General features: G+C 50.4%; 4 protein-coding genes across 4 annotated transcripts; 2 read left to right on the forward strand and 2 right to left on the reverse strand.

Moving 5' to 3' along the window:
- Positions 1 to 8: 8 nt before the first annotated feature.
- On the reverse strand, positions 9 to 3,053 carry GRA14 (dense granule protein GRA14). Its single transcript, XM_002366572.1, has one exon. The coding sequence runs from the start codon at positions 2,088 to 2,090 to the stop codon at positions 864 to 866; it is 1,227 nt and encodes a 408-aa protein (XP_002366613.1). The 5' UTR covers positions 2,091 to 3,053; the 3' UTR covers positions 9 to 863.
- On the forward strand, positions 2,373 to 8,439 carry TGME49_239748 (hypothetical protein). The gene is made up of 5 exons (XM_018780566.1): positions 2,373 to 5,911; positions 6,599 to 6,803; positions 7,170 to 7,285; positions 7,735 to 7,812; positions 8,053 to 8,439. The coding sequence occupies exons 1-5, from the start codon at positions 5,075 to 5,077 to the stop codon at positions 8,140 to 8,142; spliced, it is 1,326 nt and encodes a 441-aa protein (XP_018637650.1). The 5' UTR covers positions 2,373 to 5,074; the 3' UTR covers positions 8,143 to 8,439.
- Positions 8,440 to 9,809: 1,370 nt separating this feature from the next.
- On the forward strand, positions 9,810 to 13,757 carry TGME49_239752 (hypothetical protein). The gene is made up of 2 exons (XM_018780567.1): positions 9,810 to 11,360; positions 11,800 to 13,757. The coding sequence occupies exons 1-2, from the start codon at positions 10,116 to 10,118 to the stop codon at positions 13,270 to 13,272; spliced, it is 2,718 nt and encodes a 905-aa protein (XP_018637649.1). The 5' UTR covers positions 9,810 to 10,115; the 3' UTR covers positions 13,273 to 13,757.
- Positions 13,758 to 14,499: 742 nt separating this feature from the next.
- Positions 14,500 to 16,999, reverse strand: TGME49_239755 (hypothetical protein). Its single transcript, XM_018780568.1, has 2 exons — positions 15,733 to 16,999; positions 14,500 to 15,418 (listed from the first exon to the last, which is right to left on the reverse strand). Exons 1-2 carry the CDS (start codon positions 16,295 to 16,297, stop codon positions 14,964 to 14,966), a joined length of 1,020 nt encoding a protein of 339 aa, XP_018637648.1. The 5' UTR covers positions 16,298 to 16,999; the 3' UTR covers positions 14,500 to 14,963.
- Positions 17,000 to 18,602: the final 1,603 nt, after the last annotated feature.

Here is an 18,602-nt window from a genome sequence, read left to right on the forward strand (position 1 = left end):
AGAATATAAACCTAAGGGTACCCACAGTGATGTAGTGTATGAGACAATAAAGATGGCCCTCGAGTTATGCAAATAGTCCTTCACTGTAGGTCGCACATCGTTCTATCATTCAGCTCTTTGACAGAGGCACGGAACGTCACCTTGTCAGACTCCTGATACGCCTCCAGAGAACTAAATTACTACGTCGTAGCAATGACAGGGAACACGCTATCCAGATACGGATCTCTTGGATCTTACCCTCCTGCCATCTTAACAACGGCCAGAGGTCCCCTCACTGTTCATCCTTCCCGATGCCATGTTCAAAGTTGTCGCTCTGTCTCTGAAAGTTAACCTTTCGGTCGCTACTTGAAGAAGAACCCACTGTCGCGTTCACGTTGAAGCATACAGCCACGAATGGTGCTCTTGGTGTGACTGCTGGAGCATCCCAGGAGGGTTCCGTTATCTGGCTTCTCAGCGAGCGGATCTACCGCCCCAGGAGAAGTCGCTCGCTTGGATAGCCACAATAAATATCTCCGTAGGGGAAAAAGTGGTCCTGAGTTATGCTGCACTGCACAGAAGTTCGAATACCAGCCAGGACGGCATCAGACGAGGCGTATGCACAGCCTGCCTGAACCATGCATATACTGAACTGCAGCGTATTGTATGTATGACGATAACCTGATAAAGTCCTGTGTTATCGGCAATGGATAAGAAAAGAGCATCTGGTTTTTATCACGCGTTCAATCACATCAACAGGTTCCTGACTCACCAATGTAGAGAACTCAACACGACTGCACGTCCGCAACAAACACAAACACCAGCACACCGCATGCGGTTTACATCGTTGGGTTCCCGATTGGTCTACATTACTGACTTCAACCCTTCTATTCGCTTGGTCTCTGGTAGCCCAGCCTGTGTAAACTCGGATATAGCATAGACGCAGGGGCGGGTGGAGCTGTCGGTTGTACTCGATAACCTCCATGAGACGTTCCGTACGTACCAGCCCATCTGTGTTCAGGTTCGGCGAACGGATACATGGGCGGAACGTACGGCGGCGGCGGCTCTCTGGGCATATCATCAGAAGTTGACACGTCTCCTTTTGAGCGCCCCTCTTCTCCAAAGTCTCCACTGTCCCCACCTCCGCCTCGGCGCATCCGCCTTCTCTCGAGAAAAGCGCGCACACGAGGCGTACCATATTTCAGCAGTGCCATCGTTAAGACGGCGAGAGCAGCCACTTTAAATAACCTCCACCACGTCCTCCGCAGCTTCGTGGTTTCGGAGGTCCCAGATTGTAGCATTCTTATGCCCCCTCTCACTACCGCCCTGTGCGACGTTTCCGTTCCCTGTGGTTGACTGTTTATAACATTTTCCTCCTGTGCCTCACCAGCAACAACAGAGGCGACATGGTCCTCCATGATCTTGAACTCTCCCACGGCATCTTGCAGATAAAGAAGGAAAGGAGAGAAAGGATCCCGTTGTTTCGGCGGTACGACACTCACTAGATGTAAGTACAGCATGACCACTGCTTTTGTCACGGGGAGACTAGCGTCAACCGCCTCATGGAGACCATTGATGTCCAAAAGAGCAAGTGCAGACGCAACAGAACCAAGGAAACGGCTCAGAACTTCTTGAACCTCAGGAGCGGACTTCAACAGATCTGTTATAAATCCTTCTTCATTTTTGGCTGCATCGAGACGCATTAGAATCTTCTTCACGCCGTTCGCCGTGCTCTGAAGGGATCGAGATAGCTGGGCCGCCAGCACATATTTTTGAACAAAACCTGCCACAGTTGGTATTTCCCGAGCACTAGTTAAACGTTCCAATGCAACATCGAGGGGTAAACGCCTAAGAACTCCAGAGAAGTATGACAAACCATCTCCTAGATAGCTTACGGGCACAATGAGCTGCTGAGGAGTTGGGGCAGTCTGGGGTTTCTGTGTGCCGAGGATGCCTTCCTGCTGCGGTTGATGTTGGACAGAATAGGAAATTGTCTGCTCCAAACTGGCAGCTGCAGCCACTGCTTCACTCGTTAGAAGCAGAAACGAAAAATAGAAAAGCCAGCTACAACTCGACCACCCCGACGAGCGGTCCCCCCGCGCTATCGCCTGCATTTTGTGCTTAGCAGTGGGAACCTCCGGCACCTGCGACCTAGCACGAGAGCAAAAAGGTATTTCTTTATCAAAAAGAAATTGCCATTACATTCACCTCTGCTAGCACTGTACACGTATGCTGCTACAGAATAGCATATGTCTGAGTGACGCTTTCTCAGGCACCTGACCAGGAAAAGAGACGCGGCATCTCGCTCGTTAGCGCGTCTCATGGCGAAACCGACCCAGACTTGCTAATTACCGAACTTGAGTCTGCTTCCCTACTCGTTTTTTTTCCTGGTTGTGCTGGCAGAATCTAATGCAGTATCAGAATGGAGCCCAGGAGACACATCTGAACGCGGCATCAAAGAACAAGACTTCCGTAATAATTAACTGGGTACACATGACGTAATGGTGCTGCCCTTCCTTGTCCCACCTACATGTCGTCTGGTGTCCTTGTCTTGCACGCCACAGCAGAGATGCTGTCGCTGCATTATGCTCAGTTTCTTCTGACAACTTCCCAATGCGTTCACCCGCAGCATATTTGTGCACGTGTGAGAGAGAAAAAATAAAAGGTCTCGTGGAATGATATAGTCGATGCTCCTTGCATCTTCGGTGGACATTTGCATGATTAGCCATTGTGCGTGAGTGTCAACCTTCAAGGAACAAGTTCCAGAAGAGAGGTACATGAACAATGATTGCGCCAAGCAAGCACATTGACAAGACAGAGAAGCTTACGTACACGCTGCGAGCGGCACGTGTGTTCAGTGTGCGCTATAAACAGCTCTTGTGGTATCACGCACATGGTGGCTCGTTCAGCCGGTATTCCCTGTGACAGTGCTGGTGTCCGAGAGCGTCTAGTTTCATCCGGACTCCCTCGCGTCATTCCCCTTCCAGTACTTCGGGGGTTGCCTCCTTGCTGAACAACTAGCTTTGCCGGCCTCGTACAGTATAGGAACGGGTTGTGTGCGCACATTATTTCCGTGTATAACTCCGGAAACCAGGGCTAGAAAGTGGACTGAAGTTACAGATGACCTGAAATTGTAATTGATCTCAGCAAGCGCGTACGCTGATGCAGTATTGTGGATGTGTCAAAAAAGCTTATTTACTCCAAATGACAGTATTGTAGGTATTTCCGTTCTATTTGTATCTCTGTACGACTGGCGGTCCTGTGCGATTCAACACACCTGCTGTCACTAAAATAAGTTGTGCTGTTTGCGTCTTGGCCACCTCTGTATAACCTTTGGAATGCACAAACCATTCGTGCCCACTTCGAAAAATGGAGCGGCCATGAAGCTGAGGCTACCACGTGTTCGCTAGAAGCCGTGTGTCTTGGACGTCTATCCCACGTGCCAGTGGACGTGTCATCCTCATTCGTCACTGAAGCTTTAGAAAGTTGGAGATTACCTTTTCAAAACGTGCCACTCGGTCCCATCGCCCAGCCACAGTGAAAGGTTCAAAGGAGACTGAGAGCGTGAGTGCACACTCTGGCGATAGTCGTAACAGTAATTCCTGTTCTGTCAACGCTGGCTGAATCGCAGAATGAAAGTGATAATGCTCCAGGAAGTGAACAGCAGAGTGTTTGACCTTTTGTCGCTGTAATTCCTTAATCTTGGCGACCCGGTCTTGTTCTATTTCAGTGCGGACTCGCCCAAGCAAGCTTCACCTGAGTAAATATTTCTCTGAAAATTATCATCACTAGATACAGGCTACGAGTGTCTACCAGCATTTGCTACTTCTATTCACTCACATTCCCACCGCCAGCAACTGTTGATGTAGAACCTCTCATATGCCGCGGTTCTGAACGTCAGGTAGACAAACTTCGTCGCCACAGGCTGTGGAATTCGCTGAAGCGAAGGACTCTCTTGTGTCGCCCCGAAAGCACTCAGCGAGTCCCGTAGTTCGCTGATGTCTGCCTGAAACATCGCGACCGAGCAGCTTGACTGGTCTCAATGGGAATAGCCCTGGTTGATCGGCTGTAGTCTACGGTCGTTTTCCGGTGTCAGCGGAACGAAAAGCTAGTCTTCATGAAGCTGCCTGCCTCTTCTGCAGATGACAGACCGTGTGTCGAAGTCATTGGTCCTGTAGGTATTTATATTAAAATTTCTGTGCATGTTATGTTGATGTCGCTTTGTAAGGGCGAGATTCCTGGGCCTTCTCCCGTTCGTTGACGGCTGCATTGTTATCAGACGACCCTACTCGTAACGTAAGAAGCCTCTTGGGTGTCCTCCACCATTCTAAGTTCACGTGTTGTTTCTCATGGACAAGTGGCACTGAACCGAACAGCGGAAGCGCTTCGCAACCGCGGCACGCAGGGTGCCAAAGGGTGTCGCGTCCAACGCACAAATGGACTACGGCCAACCAGGAGACTCGAACGCGGCCGTCCTACAAATGATCTGTTTCCCCAGTAGATGTGTCCGAATTGATGTCAAAGCTTTTTCTGCGGGTTGCGATATTTTCTCCCGCACACATAATGCCCCCTTTGCATGCGTGCAGCGAAGTCTCACGTAATTCCTGGCATGCCAGTGGCCGCATTTGTCCCCCAAGTCTCCCCGTATTTATATCGGCATGTGTAATCTATGTAGGCGTCCCATCTTTTTTTGGTTTCCACGGGACGCAGGAAACTGGTTTTAATTTTTCGATCGCCGTTTTTTTCCGCCACCAAACAAAAGATCAACCATTGCCTGAGCGTCACAGTGTGTTTCATGTTAACCGCGTTGCCGTGGTTTCAGTCGACTTAGACCAACTTGCGACGTCTCTCGTGTTTGTATACGAAACTCAGACGTCGAAAGAGTGCTTTACTCTATACTACCACTATATGAAATGTAAAACATATCGATGTCGCCCCAGCTTGACGTCTTCCGGGTGCCCAGAGTGTCTTGATTTTCCTCAGGTCACCGGAGACCCGGCAGGACTCGCGATGTTCGATTGTCAGAGACATCGACGCTGCTTGCCCAACCAGAGAAAAAAACGACTACCCCATTATCGATTTCCGTTCTTCATTTCACATGTTGAAGCACGGATCTCCGATCGCACAACCGAGACGAAGTAGTCGAGTGAGATTGCCTCGGTACAGAGCCAGGCGGTATAAGATGGACAGCACAAGATCCTCCATGTCAAATGAGGCCGGGCTGGGACAAGCAGTGTCACATCAGTCTACGGTCTCGTCCTCCAAGAACCCTGTCTTTGGAGGTGAGTTCTTCTGCCTTGCCAATCCCAGTGCTACCGCAGCTGTGTTCAAGGCCTCTAGGTGCGCTCGGTGTTACGGGCCCCGCCTCTCTGAACAAGGTCCGTTTCCCCGAGAAGAAGCACGCTCTGTTCGGCATGTGCGGCCCCCAGGCAATCCATGTGGCGCAGACTCGCAGCCAAGATGTCGGCTGCCCAGAAGAGAAGCACCTCGCGGTTCGCGCGGCGATCCCGGATCTCCTTCAGGAGGGCAGAAGTCGGCGCCCGGCAAAAACGTCAGATCTAATTCCGATAGTTGGCCTGATTCCCGAAATCGCTTGCCTGACAGCCAACCCACCTCGGCCTCCGAGCGGGACACAGGTAGTCCTCCTCTCTACGGCTGCCTTTGTCCCCGGTCCAAGAGGCTGGGGCGGGCATCGGGACGTGCCCATTTCTACGCGAGTGAATGGCGCGGGGGTCGACGCGTTTTCCGGGCGTCTATTGAGCCGGTTGGAGCGCTCGGTAACAAGTCGTCAGCAACCCCGCGGAAGGGAATCCGCGTCTGTGGAATGGAACTAAGGCTAAACACTCCACATTGCCCACCTCCTGGATGTGCGCTACTCCTTGGAGTCTTGCTGCTGGCGGCAAGTCTTCTCGCGGTCCTATTTCCATCCGATCAGGTTCGTTTTTTCTCCACAAGTGTGTTGCAAGGCGTGCGAAAGGACTGACGGCGAAACTGTGCTACGGCGTCACGTAAAACGTATCGTGCAACCCTGGCAGCTCTTCAAATTTGGTTTCGATGTACACTTGTGGAAAGAAAGACGCTTTGGTCGTGTGAAGGTCTGTGTGAAGCTTTCTAGACAACACCTCTGTAGCGCACAAGCCGTACGCTGTCTGCTTCCCCTTGTCAGTGAATGTTTCACTGGATGGAGGTTGTCTCTCATTCACTCACGTGTTTGTGGTGGCTTTGGAGATACTCCGGTCGCCAAAAGTTACCTTTGGGAAGACGAATGTTGAATCACTCAGTTCTGTGCAGTAACAGGACACAGCCGCGCGTCGAAGCTTCGCTGCTTCTCTGTGGGGAATGCATATGGGGAACGCAGAGCTGCTTCTGAAAAGTTGCTGGCGCCGTTTCACTTAGGCATGATGCTAAACAAGGCAGCGGGGAAGATATAATGCATTTAAGTATATCAATCTTCAAGGCATGCTGCTTTTGGAAAGCTTCTGTGTGTTTCGGTCATCTTTCTGCAGCAGTGACGCTCACGAGCTTTCTGTATTCAGCTCAAGATCCGTGATTCGGTAAAGCAGGTGGGGTATCATGCGCTCACACGGATTGGCGTGCAAGTGCATCTTCTGGAGTCTTTCAGGTGTCGAGGCACATCGGGAAATTCTCCTTTCTGAATGCCATTTCCGCGACTGAGCTGCCGCAGTGCCTGAAGCTTGCTTTCAGCACGAGTCTCGGCCCTCATCCTGCCTGGCGTGCCGTTGCCAGCGCTGTCTTCCCACTTTGTGGGTTGGCTGCAGGTGTCGCCGTGGTGTTCTTTCTGTTTAGAAGACCGTACATCGTAGAACGTGAGTTACCTAGCGGCTAAGGCCGTGTCACCTCCCCTCTCCCTCCGGTTTATGAACGAAGAACGGCCTGTGTGTCACTTTGTTGCATGTGGGTGTACTCGCAATTCGTCGCTCCTAACATCGTCAGCGGGCACGCGTAGCTTAGGGCGAGAAACCCCAATACCGGAGTCTGAACAGATTGTTTAGTGCTCAGAGATGGTGTCGGATTCCAGCGTAGCCGTCGAAAGCGAGTCTAAGTCTCCCCTGCGCCACTAAGCGTCACAGGAATGGTAGATTAGGGAGTGCACCAAAAAAATATTTCAGATCCTCCTGCTATGTCGTAAAACAGTTTTTTGAATGGTCACTTCTTTTCTGTCGTTTCTACAGAGTCGCTTGAAATCGTCGCTAACTTCGGGGTGCAACTGCAGCAGAAAACCCGCTGGGGCGGCATCAAACGCCAGTTCATCGATGCGTCCCAAGTCTCTGATGTCATTATCAACGAGGTGAGTGTCGGTGTCTCCGGTGTCCGCTGCGCTGCCATGGCAGCTGCAAAAAGCGTAGCTCGTCAAAACCTGCGTCATTGTTTATTGTCTACATTGCGTGCGCAAACTAAGTCTCTTGAAGTTTTGACGGTTGACGTGGTCGTGCAACCGGTGTCTGATGGTAATCGTGCAAAGGACAAGACTGATTGTAGCTGCTTCATGAGTGATTAGTGCAGCGGAAGCGGAGCTCGGTTGAAAGGGATGTAAAGGTGCTTCCCCGCCACAGAAGATAAGTTCCCGTCTGATGACCGCGTTGCTTGAATTTCATCGTGCCATTCCACCCAAAGGGTTTCCAGGAGCAGTAACAAGGGGAGTTCGAATTGGTTTTAACTTTACAACCAGCAGCTCTTGCAGGAAACCAAAAGACATCTGCATCGTTGCGGCTCGTATCATTCCGATGCTGCTTCCAGGGATTCAGGGCATGTGACGTTGTATTCTATGTCGCTCTGCTTGTCAAGGATCAACCAAGTATGGTGGTACCATTCCAAGTAGGTCGTATTCTGTGTGCGGCAGACGGTGGTGCACAGCACAAAGACATCAGGAGCCAACGGTAGCTGTAGTCAAATTCAAGAATGGAAAAACAAAGATGGAGGTAGTTTCCAAACGAGGTAAAAAACACGTATTGACGTTTTCACAGGAAGCATTGTCATCGGATGCGTCGGCGCAACGTGCTCCCGGTAGACCGAACACGCTGCTTGTTCTGTTGTTTGTGTGTTTGCCTCGTGCAGCATTTCCCACTGCCGCTGGAGGAAAATCTGGTCATTTATGAAACCCTGCATCATCTTTTGCATATCTCTAGCGGAGTTCGCCGTGCATAAGATCCGGACACTGACCCATCGAAACTGTTTAGTTCACAGTCACGGGTGTCACGCCACCTCTTCTTTGAGGCGAATGCGTGGAGACGCGTGTATGATTCGATGGACTTGTGAAAATTTCTTTTCTTCACTTTGTTTTTCGCCCCGTACAACGCTGCGAAGCTTCCGTAGATCTCAACGGTAGTAGGAGACTACAACCGCTGCAAGGTAGCATACAGAAAAACAAATGTAACAGGATCCCATGGCCGACTTGAGGACACGCCGCTTCCACCACGTTGGGAACGAAAGACTTTTCTTACTGAGGTGGTACGCGGGCTTAGTTTCTATCTCCACACCAGATACCAAAGGCTTTTTCCAGACCGATTTTCAGCATGTGCACCTAAAAACACATAGTGTGCTTCAAGTTCAAAGTTGGCGCGTGGGTGTACACACTAGGGAGAGATCATAACTTCCGGCTGTTTGGCAGCGGTGAAACTCCTATCCTATGGATGCCAATTCGGTAGATGGACTTGTTGTAATCGGTAGGTCGTTTTCCCATCGCCTTGACGATTGTCGCTTTCTGCACACGAACAGCTACACGATGGCGGTACCGTGGTTAAGGGAATTGCAGTTACGGTTTTCCGCAGGATACAAGTTAGGATGAATCGTCTCGCAGCAAAGGTGAAGCTTTTAATTATCAGTCTCGTCTGCGCACCCGAGTTTCTACAGAAACACGGTGACGTCAGGTGCTGCGATACGAAGAGCGACACGATTCACCATTCAGCTGACGCTGGCTTACAGGGAGGCTGTGTCGCCAAAGCAACGTTACATGATCAGACCGTCCCCCACGGGAGGGGAGCCCTCCAAAACTGTATCGCTTTCTTCGTTGGTTGAAATGTAAGAGTTATTTTCGGTATTCCATTCTCGAGAGGTTGCTTAGTTGTATCGGTACCATAGTCTTCCGCGCACGCATAGGAGGCTAGATCCGGTAGAACGGAAATGTCGGGCGTCTAGTGTGCTGTCCTTACCGCCTAGTGCCCGATGACGGGGTGTTTCGTGGTCACCATGGCATTTCTCTAGTGGCACTCCGAAGACACATGGAGAACCCGTATCAAAAATGAAATAGTACTGCCAGGACCATCTTTCTCAGTCAAATATCACCGTCATTTAACTGCTTCCACGACATAGACTGGTCGTGAGCTCTTGGCGCTGGCTCGAGCGAGGCCGCAGTGCAGACTTCGTGTTCAGTGGCATCTCCATTACGTGGACGACACAGACGGTGCCGGCTGCGAGCAAAGTCGCTAAGTGAAGAGAACCTCACTCGTTTTTAATCATCAACGGGTGTTCTGGTGTGGTGCTGCACTGGAGAGGAAGTCTCACTCGCGAACATTTTTTTGCGCCAGCCTCCAGGAGACAGCGGTTTCGAACCGAGTGCCCCATAGGCCTGGCAAAGCTTTCCCCTGTTCCACAGGCTACGCACATAGACAAACGAGTAGAGGCACCCTTTAACTCTAGGTAACGCTTCTGAACAAGCCGCCCATTTCGATAAGCTTGCTAGTTCGTACGGTGCTACGAATGTCGGCTGCATGCACGCGGTGGACAGTCTCAAGTGAGGGGAGACAGCCCCCATTTGGCTTGCTGCCTTGCGAGACGATTCTCCCTGAGCGCAAGCGAAAAAAAACGACGAAGACACATTGTCTTTTCCGGGATTGACACAGGTCAGGCTGCAGGAGGTCCTTTGATGATTGGAAGCAGAATTATCACCTTCACACGTTTCTGCTGGCCTTCTACACCGTTTATTCCTCCTTGGGTCCCGACTTTTTTTTCCTCTGTTACGAGCACGCAAGCGCTGTCTACGCGCGCTCACTGGCTTATTGGTGGAGCCTCCTTTTGTTTTCCGAGTTCCGAAGGGTAACGGAGTTTCTTTTGTCATCCTGTGGTGTAGGAAACTGCCCTGCGATAAGTCCCAGCTGCTTCGCTTCAATTTTAAGGGGGTCATGGGGTCTTGTCAGGCGGACTGCCAGTTTCCTACCTGGCATCCGCGCATGAAATCGATGAGGTTCAGGAATGCGGCTCCTCCGAAAGTGTGTCTTCTAGTCTTTCTTCTCGCGTCAACTGTCTTCGTAGCATTTGGGAGTTGTGAAACATCAAATGGCGATTCTGTGGAGGTGCAGAAATGTGCTACGCTCAATCGCGTTGCCGAGCCCCTGCCGTTCTTGCAGAAGAAAACGCTTTTCCTCATTGCCAACGAGCCAGTCCTTGAAAGCCACGTCGTCAGCAATCTTCTGCATCAGCTCCTTTACACACTGCAGGTCCCAAACAGCCATGTGCAACTGCTTGACGAGGTCCTTCTTTCGGAACATGGAAAAACCAGCCATGCTACCGTGCTCCCGTGGCTGCTGAATGTCTACCGGGAGTTACCCGCCGGGATAGAGTTTGTCTGGCTTGGCACAGCATACAGTCGCATAGTCGGCCCTTCCCTTGAAAAGCTTATGGCCCTTCTGGTGTCTGAGGCTCAGGAAATGAATCCACGGAGTCGTGAGTGGTATCCTCTAGGTCTGTGCGCTGGGTACGGTTTAAAGGATCCAGTTTTGTCGAGAACTCACCATTTTTACCAGGATGATGCGTTTGTGTATCCATTCTTGGATGCGGGACTCCTCATGGATCGGAAGTTTCTCCGCTTTCTTGACCAAACTGTCAAGGAAGAGGGCACGAAGCTGCCGCCGCGCATCGAGATCGATCCCATTCACGAGCTGTTTAAATTTCTGTATCAAACCCGAGGTTTCCTCATGCAGCATTCGAATATGTTTTGCCCAAGCTCGCCGATTTCTCGCGACTTCGACCGCGCAGAAGTTCTGTATCCACCTAAACACAAGAGACCAACCAATGGCGCCACACCACGCGCTCAGGGAAATGACGACGCTTCTGATGCTGGAGGCGAATACAAGGGAGGAGCGGCCAAGGGGATGCTTGGCAGCCGAAGAAGTCCGGCACTCAGCACCGCTGAGAAGAAACACATTCAAGGCTGCGTATCCTTCGGTGTAGGGTGTAGACACTCTCCAATTCTTTCTCACCAGTTCTTCGACCGGATGATGGAATTTGAGCATGACATCATGGAACGAAAGGAAGCTCTCGCCGAGCAGTATCCCATCGGTGCTGATGTGAGCGACGACCACCCGGAGTTCCGTGAGAAGGAAGCGGCCCTGATGAAGGAACGCCCTGTCTTCATTGCCGAACCTGAGGTGAGAATGTCCCGATCGTCAAGTGGTTGATACGCGTTGCAAGAAAATGTCAAGTGGCACAGCGTTGGTGTGGGGCGTGTACTGCGCTTAAACTCACACTGGATGCGTTTTGGTTCCCATTTACTACAAACCCTGGCAGCGAAGATGATAGTATGTAACTCCCTTCATGGAATTCACAAGAGCTTTCACGCTACCTATTTGTGCCTAGCGAGTCCCTTAAGGAACATTTGATCCGGTTTCTGCCCCAAACAAGACTTAACAAATCCGCCCAGCTTTTTACAGACATGCGGTGCCTGGGTGATAGCGACACCAGTAAGACAGCTAGTTTTTATGCTAGAACTATGCATGTTGGAGCGTGTGAGGAGTAACTCGCATTTAACTGTGTCTTTCAGTGGATTGCGATGTGCGGAGGATTCAGTGTCGTGTTCTTGTTCTCCAGGATGTTCTAATCGCCGTCAAGACACATCCGGCGAATCACGGAACCCGCGTAAGGCTGCTTAAGAAGCTCTGGGCGGCACCAGATGTGGTAGTTGAAATGGCGCAGCGCCGAGCAAAAGCGAGCAACAACGCGCACCCGTTCCGAGCCGCAGTCGCAGAACAAGAGCACGCCAGTCTGGAAAAGCACATGCGTAATATCGCGATAGAATTCTTCACAGACAAGACTGACAGTGGCGCCTCTGGCCCTACAGACATTGTCTCACTTTCAGTAACGTACCCTGGGGAAAAGAGGGCTCTGTGCGAGAAATTGCGCGGGATCTTGAAGCACTTCTACCAAAACCACAAAACGAGGAGGTATCTCGTCATCGTCGACGACGATACTCTTGTTAATGTCCGCCACCTGCTGGATGCGATTTCGATGACCCTGCACCCGCCGATCCCAGCTCGCGTCTTCTTTCGCCAAGCTCTGTCAGACGAGAACGCAATCCGGAAAGCCCACGCGCCGTACAAAGCGCTGGCAGAGAGCATCGACTCGTTCCTAGCTGACTGGAAGGCGAAGCGAGCCCTCCGACCACCGTCAGCAGAAAGTGCTCTTCCAGGGAAACGCGACAGCTCTGCAGCTCCGAAGGAAGGGAGTCCGCAGGGTCGGGGGAACAGAACACAGGGAAAGCATGAAACAGAGGCAGCAGTCGCGACGCCTGCAAAAAACGCCTTTGTCTCCAAAGCGTATGTGAAGAACCGGGCTGTGGAGGCCTCGCGGGAGCGAGGGAAAAAGCACCCAGACGTGGTCGACCGCATTTCTCCCCTTTATCTCGGACAGCGGTACTCTTTCGGCCACACGCAGGGGGGGGACCAAGGCAATGGTTACGACTACATCACCATGGGAGGCGGAGTGGTTCTGGATCGAGAGGCAGTCGAGGAGGTGCTGGAATGCAAAACGTGCCGCTGCCCAGAGGATGGAACTGGAGACGACATGATTCTCGGGCGGTGGATGCATCAACTGAAGATTCCCGCTCTCCACGGACGCTGGTTTCACCAGGAGAAGCCGGGAGACTACCACCCCGAGCACCTGCGGATGACGACGCCTGTGAGCTTTCATCGACTGGAGAAAGAAACTGACAAAACGAAGAAAATTTTCGACAAGTTTGTCGACATTGGAGATGGATTGAACGTCGGTGCTGAAGAAGTGGATGATTTTGAAGCCGTCGACTGGATCGACTTCGACTGGCAACAAGTTGAAGACGCCGTATGGCATGATCACGACGACGGCGAAGGTGACTTCGATGACGGGGAAGACGAGGAACTGAGTCTACATTCAATTGTACAACGAATTGTGGAAGAAGGGAAGAAACAAGGGAAACACAACATGTCGCCAGACGATATTGCTGACCACCTTGAAAAGGAAGTAAAGGAACAGGAGGAAAAAGAAAAAGCGCAAAAAGAAGACTGGAGCTGGCTCCACGACGAGCTCTGATCAAAATCACTTAATCTGTATGTGATCTTAGACTGCAAGACGGTAAACTCACTCTGCCAGAGCGTGTAGAACGATTTGGGGGAAACGTGGTCTGTTGGGTGTTACACAAACTAAGCGGGTATATTTTCACTGCTTTTTATGGTTGACGCCAAACTCCCAGCTCCGCCTCAAGGCGAAATGAGATGCAAGCAAATGTACGGGTTTTTTTGCGTGTAAGCTGCACCAGAGTCGATCGTAAACTACGGTATGAGTGTCGTATGTTCACGCGAGCGTGAAACCCTGAAACCGGGGGATCAGAGAGCTGTGTTAACTACCCTGATGTGGTTTGTTAGCTACCGAGAAGGGAGGGGATGGCGATCCAGGCAACTCTCTTCTTACAGTTTCTGTAAAGAATGTCACGAGTGTTTGTGCATGAAGAATCTAGTGAAAAGTGATTTCATCGCTGTCTCAGTACTTTCTTTACAACATAGCAAGCGGCGAAGCCCAAACCGTGGCAGTCAGCTTCCTTTGCCAGAACATAGGGTTCTGGCGCCCCCTGCAATGAATTTAGCTAACCCAAGCGGGATGTCTCCTTGCGGCTATACAAACAGTAGGTATCGCAATCAAGTGGTAGACGTCAAAACGCTAGACACCTTGGGCGCTTTTAGAACGCTCTGCCCCGTCCGTTGAAACGGTTTACTTAGCACGTGACATCTGAAGGCGCGGAGGGGCTGGCTTCCTTTACGTAGAAAGAACTCACAGAAACGAGAGGTGCAACGTAATTGAGTCCCGAAAATCTGGGCGAGTCATAGACAGCGTCACCACTAAAGCTGCGGAAGAAAGGTAATGGAAGTGGCAGGAAGGTGCTGATTTCGTTGGAACCACATGGGTCGCCTGTGTCCGCGATTGGTCACGGCCTTCGCAAAGCGCGTCTTCCACCTGTTGTAGTTACCCTTTTTCTTACCTTGGTGATTCCGTGGCTGCTCGGACACAAGACTCAACTCTTCACCACCTGGCATTCGAGCGGGAAAAGTCCTCCAGATGTTGCTTTTCGCATCATGTGCAAGGGACTGCTTCATCCAAGTGGCTGCACGCACGACCTGAATGTGTGATTATCGAACACGTGAATGTTAGTCATTGATTTTCTGTGTTCAAGCGGTGTAGAACTGGCCAAAAGATGGGTTCTGCTTTGTACAAAGTACCTTGCGTCTCACCACCCACCAGTTTGTTTCCCATCAAATTTTGTCACCACATTGTTGCATGTCCAACCACATGTAGGTAAATAGCTTCCCTCACAGAGTTGCTTGGAAAAAGACGCTCGGAAAGTTAACCTCAGCACTGCGGCATTATCGCCTTCAGATAAGAGTGCATTGAACCAGTTTAACATTCATAACGCTTCTCTTCTTCCGGAAATCGCATCGACCATGGTTCATGCACTGTCAAAAAGACGACTGGTGGAGGCAGACCGCATCGTTCGACGACATGAAGCAGCTGCTGTGGCACACATCAAAAGTCAAACGAAAAATCGATGTAAGTGCAATGCTATCGCGTCTGAGCGCCGGAGCATAACACAATAACGCCGGTCGGTCTATGCGTCAGTGAGGAAGCCATTCCAACACGCCTATGTACAAAAACAGATGGTTGTATACTTCAGTTCCTGTTCTTCCATCAACGGAATGTATCAGGCAATCTCTCTTGACGCAAGTGTCACGCTAAATTCCCTCATTCCAAGGAGTCAGTGGCCTGAGTATCGAGAGAACAACGAAGTTCGTTCGCTCTGACGGCTGTGAAAAGTGGCTTTCAAAATGGGAGGAATACTTGGTATAAAAAAAGAAAGCTAGAAGTGCACAGATGGTCATACACCAACTTCCAGTGTAAATCATGAGATAGCGGTACAAGTCGCTGCTAGAATTGACAATGAAGTCATCCGCCGAAACGCCTCTAGCTGCGAGGCCTTCGCACCTGGAGGCCTCCGTCGACTCCCAGTCTGGATTTGATTCGATTGCCAAGGAGCTGTAAGAATTTTTGAATAGAAGGCAAATCTCCGGAATTGAGAAGGAACAGGCTGAAGGGTCATCAAGTGGGATAAAGTACAGAAAAAAGGTAGACTGCAGGAAGTCGCCGTCGTTACAGTTCTGTGAAGAGCCAGATAGTTGCTCGGTCTCCGCTGAAGCGAATGCAGTGACACAAAGTAACCATGAACTGTGCAAACACGGATAGTGGCGTTGAATGTGATCTCGATGTGGCCCCGTCAGCACGCTGTCGTCGACGCGTATGTCAGCTGTAGCAGCATGGAATCGACGTACCATAGCTACTGGAACACTCCGCTACGCTTCCCGAGTGAACACCTCTCCCTCTTAAATGTACCTCCTTCCAATTAGACAACCAGGGAGTATCACTTAAGCCTCTATTCAACTGGCCATAGTCGTACACTTGATAGGACAATACTGTCGAAAGCTCCTTATATGTGATTTTGTTTACCAATCGTTAAACAGGCAGCTGTGCCCCCATACCAGGCCCTGCAGTTCCTCACAGCCTGCAATCCGAGATTGGACCAACGTCTGGAGCACCATGCGGTAGGAGTGGCAAAGATCCACACGATGTTGACAATACTGATGCCAATCAAGACAAAGAAGCATAGCGATATAAACCAGGGCAGCCACTTGACTATAAAGCCGACCCTATCCGTCCAGTGACCCATTGGCTTAAAGTCTCCTAAAGCATGCGCACTGAACAGGCCAGTGACTCGGCTCATCAACAATGCTGACAGTCCCATTATGCCCGCGGTGACCATTACCGCTACAAAATTAGTCCTGATAAGGTTCTTTGCCACGGCACCACAACGGTAGTTGATGAAGAAGGAGGCGTCTGAGGTTAATACGTGCAGAATAAAAGTGAAGACGATTCCAGCAGCACAACAGCCAGCCAGAAGATTGAAATAAAACAACATTCTCCAAGTATTTCTCCGACGTTCCCAGTTAAAACGAAAAGTCCAAAACCACCTTGTCCAGGCTGACGAACGCCGAAGGCGTCGACCCATTTCCATCACGACTATTTTGAAAATAAATATGAACTCAAGAAAACAGGGTTACCGCTTTTTTCTGATGTAAAAGGATCGATTCAAAAAAGCAGTGGGTACGTCTTGGAGGTGCTCACAAGAGGCATCTCAACTGTGCCACGGAGCTCTTGACTCTCTGGGTCCATTGGTGGAACTGGCGGTTAAGGTGATCACTAGAAAAGTGCAACTGTTGAATCCATGAGCCACGGTACTGCGAAAAATAGTAAAGCGATAACCGCGTCAACTAGCTCGCTTGAGGCCGCGTCTTGGCGGGTCGCCCTCAACTTCGTCACTTCTGCTGTTCTGGAAGTTGCGACAGTTTTGTTTTTTATTGTTTGACTCGTTGCCGCCTGTCTGACCATCAGTGGGGGGTACTTTTTTTTTCTTGCTGAGGGTGCCTTGATTTTGGCGCTGAAGGCTCTGTTGACGGGCACAACGCCGGTCGTCGGGCATCTGTATGATGCGTCTCGAGAAGGAGCATCCTTCTGAAGAGCGAGTCCTATCAAACCTATAAGAATTTCAGCAAACTAAAAAGCGGCATGGACGCATATTAGGGAGTTGGATGCTGGGGCAGGAACTACGACTCGAGAACTCTGGGTTCCTTGTTGATTTACAACTCGTTGAAACGTGCAAATAAAGCAGAAGTTTTTTGTTTGGACCGCCTGGTGTTCTCTCCAATTGGACCCATCGGTAAGTGCTTACGATGTGAATTTCGTAGAGCACCAGAAGTGAGGCCTTCAGAGTACGCTTCGACAGGAATTCAGCCAGGAGCATCATGAATTTTACCAGTGGTAAAGAAAATACACAGGCAGACTATCTCTCACATGCTGCGGGACAATGCTGCGTTGCAGTCCACGCCAGCCTGGTGCATTTGTTTTGCCGATAAACGCGCTTTGGCTCGAGGCCGTTGTCGACAGGACAGAGCAGGGGACGTAGCAACTTGTGATGCGAAGGCCTCGTTGGCCGTTAGTGTTTCGGCCGCGGGAAGCAAAATGCTGGAGCCACTTGTTAGGGAAAAATCGTATACTGTGAAGTGACCCTGTGGATGGCTGAAACCAAGAGTTTCGACATCCCTATTTCAAACTCAGTTGCAGACCATCTGTTTGGCATTTTCCGATTATGGTGCGTTATCATGGTCAGGGCAGAATCGAAGCTCTACCGTCGCCTCGTTGCTGGGCTAGTGGTCCCCTCCGGCCCCAACGTATTCCGGCACGTCGACCAATAAGTACACGGGTAAAACGAGTGCCCCACTGCAACAGTCAAATGAGTAATCTAATGGAGCTGAAGTCAACTGACCCAGTTTTGGCGCATCCTTTTGACATAGTGATGGCATTTCTTTCAGAAGACGCTGAACAGTTAGCTCACAGCTTGCAAGCAACGTCAAGGACCCCCCACCCTGTGTGCATGGAATCATGCAGTTCGGCCTCAGCACCCTTATACCGCCTCTTCAAGAGGTGAAGTTACAAATAGACGCTACGCTCCACCATTGGCTGGTTCGCAGACAGTTAAAGTTTCCATTACTAGGGTACGTCAATATTCATTCCGTTCTTAACTAGACAACACCACATCATTCATTTTTCAAACGAGGGAACGGACTGCAGAGATCACTAAGAGCACTGCAGAAGCTGAGCAAAACCATTGTTATTCCGCCTGTGGAACCACTGCAAACTGTCGTGACTGTTTTCTTTACCGAGTGGATCTGTGCTTTGAATTGATCTCGTCTTCGTTCACGCAACTAAACTCCACCTGAGTTCCACGCCACTGGCCATAAAAAGGCAAAACTACTTTCGGTTGAAAACGCCTGCACAGATCCATTCAACTGTTTAAAAAAAACATCTGAGTAGTAGTTTCCCAACCTTGTTAATACGAGTGCTAACAGTAATCCTTACACTGCGGGTCGACCGTTTCATAATTCAGAGATAGTGTGACGTGAATCGATATCCACTCTGCCGTAACACTGCTTAATTGGTAATGCATTGATTTAATTATCGTACAACACTCGGATGGTTATTGAGAGGCACTCACGAGTGCAAAACCATAACTTCGTCGAGACACCTATGCCCCGGGATGGTAAAAACGTCGGAAGTGCCACCGGAACGGCTTTTATCTTTCACTGGTGTAGCGTTGCTTTCGAGGTTAAAGAATGCACAGTTTTCCGCACTTTGTCCCATGTGAAGTGTCTTGAAAGAGAAAAACTCCTACGAAAACTACAACTGGCGCCATGGCGGTATGCTCTGTGAACTCATTCTGTGAACAGTCTTGGGAGGCTTTGCAATTCTCGTTCTGTTGTCGC

This window comes from Toxoplasma gondii, chromosome VI, assembly GCF_000006565.2.
Source record: "Toxoplasma gondii ME49 chromosome VI, whole genome shotgun sequence".
Taxonomy (NCBI): Eukaryota; Apicomplexa; class Conoidasida; order Eucoccidiorida; family Sarcocystidae; genus Toxoplasma; species Toxoplasma gondii.

Excerpts from the sequence above, each read along its gene's own strand:
- TGME49_239748 (XM_018780566.1), top strand. The coding sequence starts at position 5,075 with ATGTTGAAGCACGGATCTCCGATCGCACAACCGAGACGAAGTAGTCGA. Across the intron at positions 5,912-6,598 it reads TCCTATTTCCATCCGATCAG|GTGTCGAGGCACATCGGGAA; the intron begins GTTCGTTTTTTC and ends GGAGTCTTTCAG. Across the intron at positions 7,813-8,052 it reads GTATGGTGGTACCATTCCAA|CATTTCCCACTGCCGCTGGA; the intron begins GTAGGTCGTATT and ends TGCCTCGTGCAG.
- TGME49_239752 (XM_018780567.1), top strand. The coding sequence starts at position 10,116 with ATGGGGTCTTGTCAGGCGGACTGCCAGTTTCCTACCTGGCATCCGCGC. Across the intron at positions 11,361-11,799 it reads TCTTCATTGCCGAACCTGAG|GATGTTCTAATCGCCGTCAA; the intron begins GTGAGAATGTCC and ends CTTGTTCTCCAG.
- GRA14 (XM_002366572.1), bottom strand. The coding sequence starts at position 2,090 with ATGCAGGCGATAGCGCGGGGGGACCGCTCGTCGGGGTGGTCGAGTTGT.
- TGME49_239755 (XM_018780568.1), bottom strand. The coding sequence starts at position 16,297 with ATGGAAATGGGTCGACGCCTTCGGCGTTCGTCAGCCTGGACAAGGTGG. Across the intron at positions 15,419-15,732 it reads AGCTGCCTGTTTAACGATTG|CGGAGACCGAGCAACTATCT; the intron begins GTAAACAAAATC and ends CATTCGCTTCAG.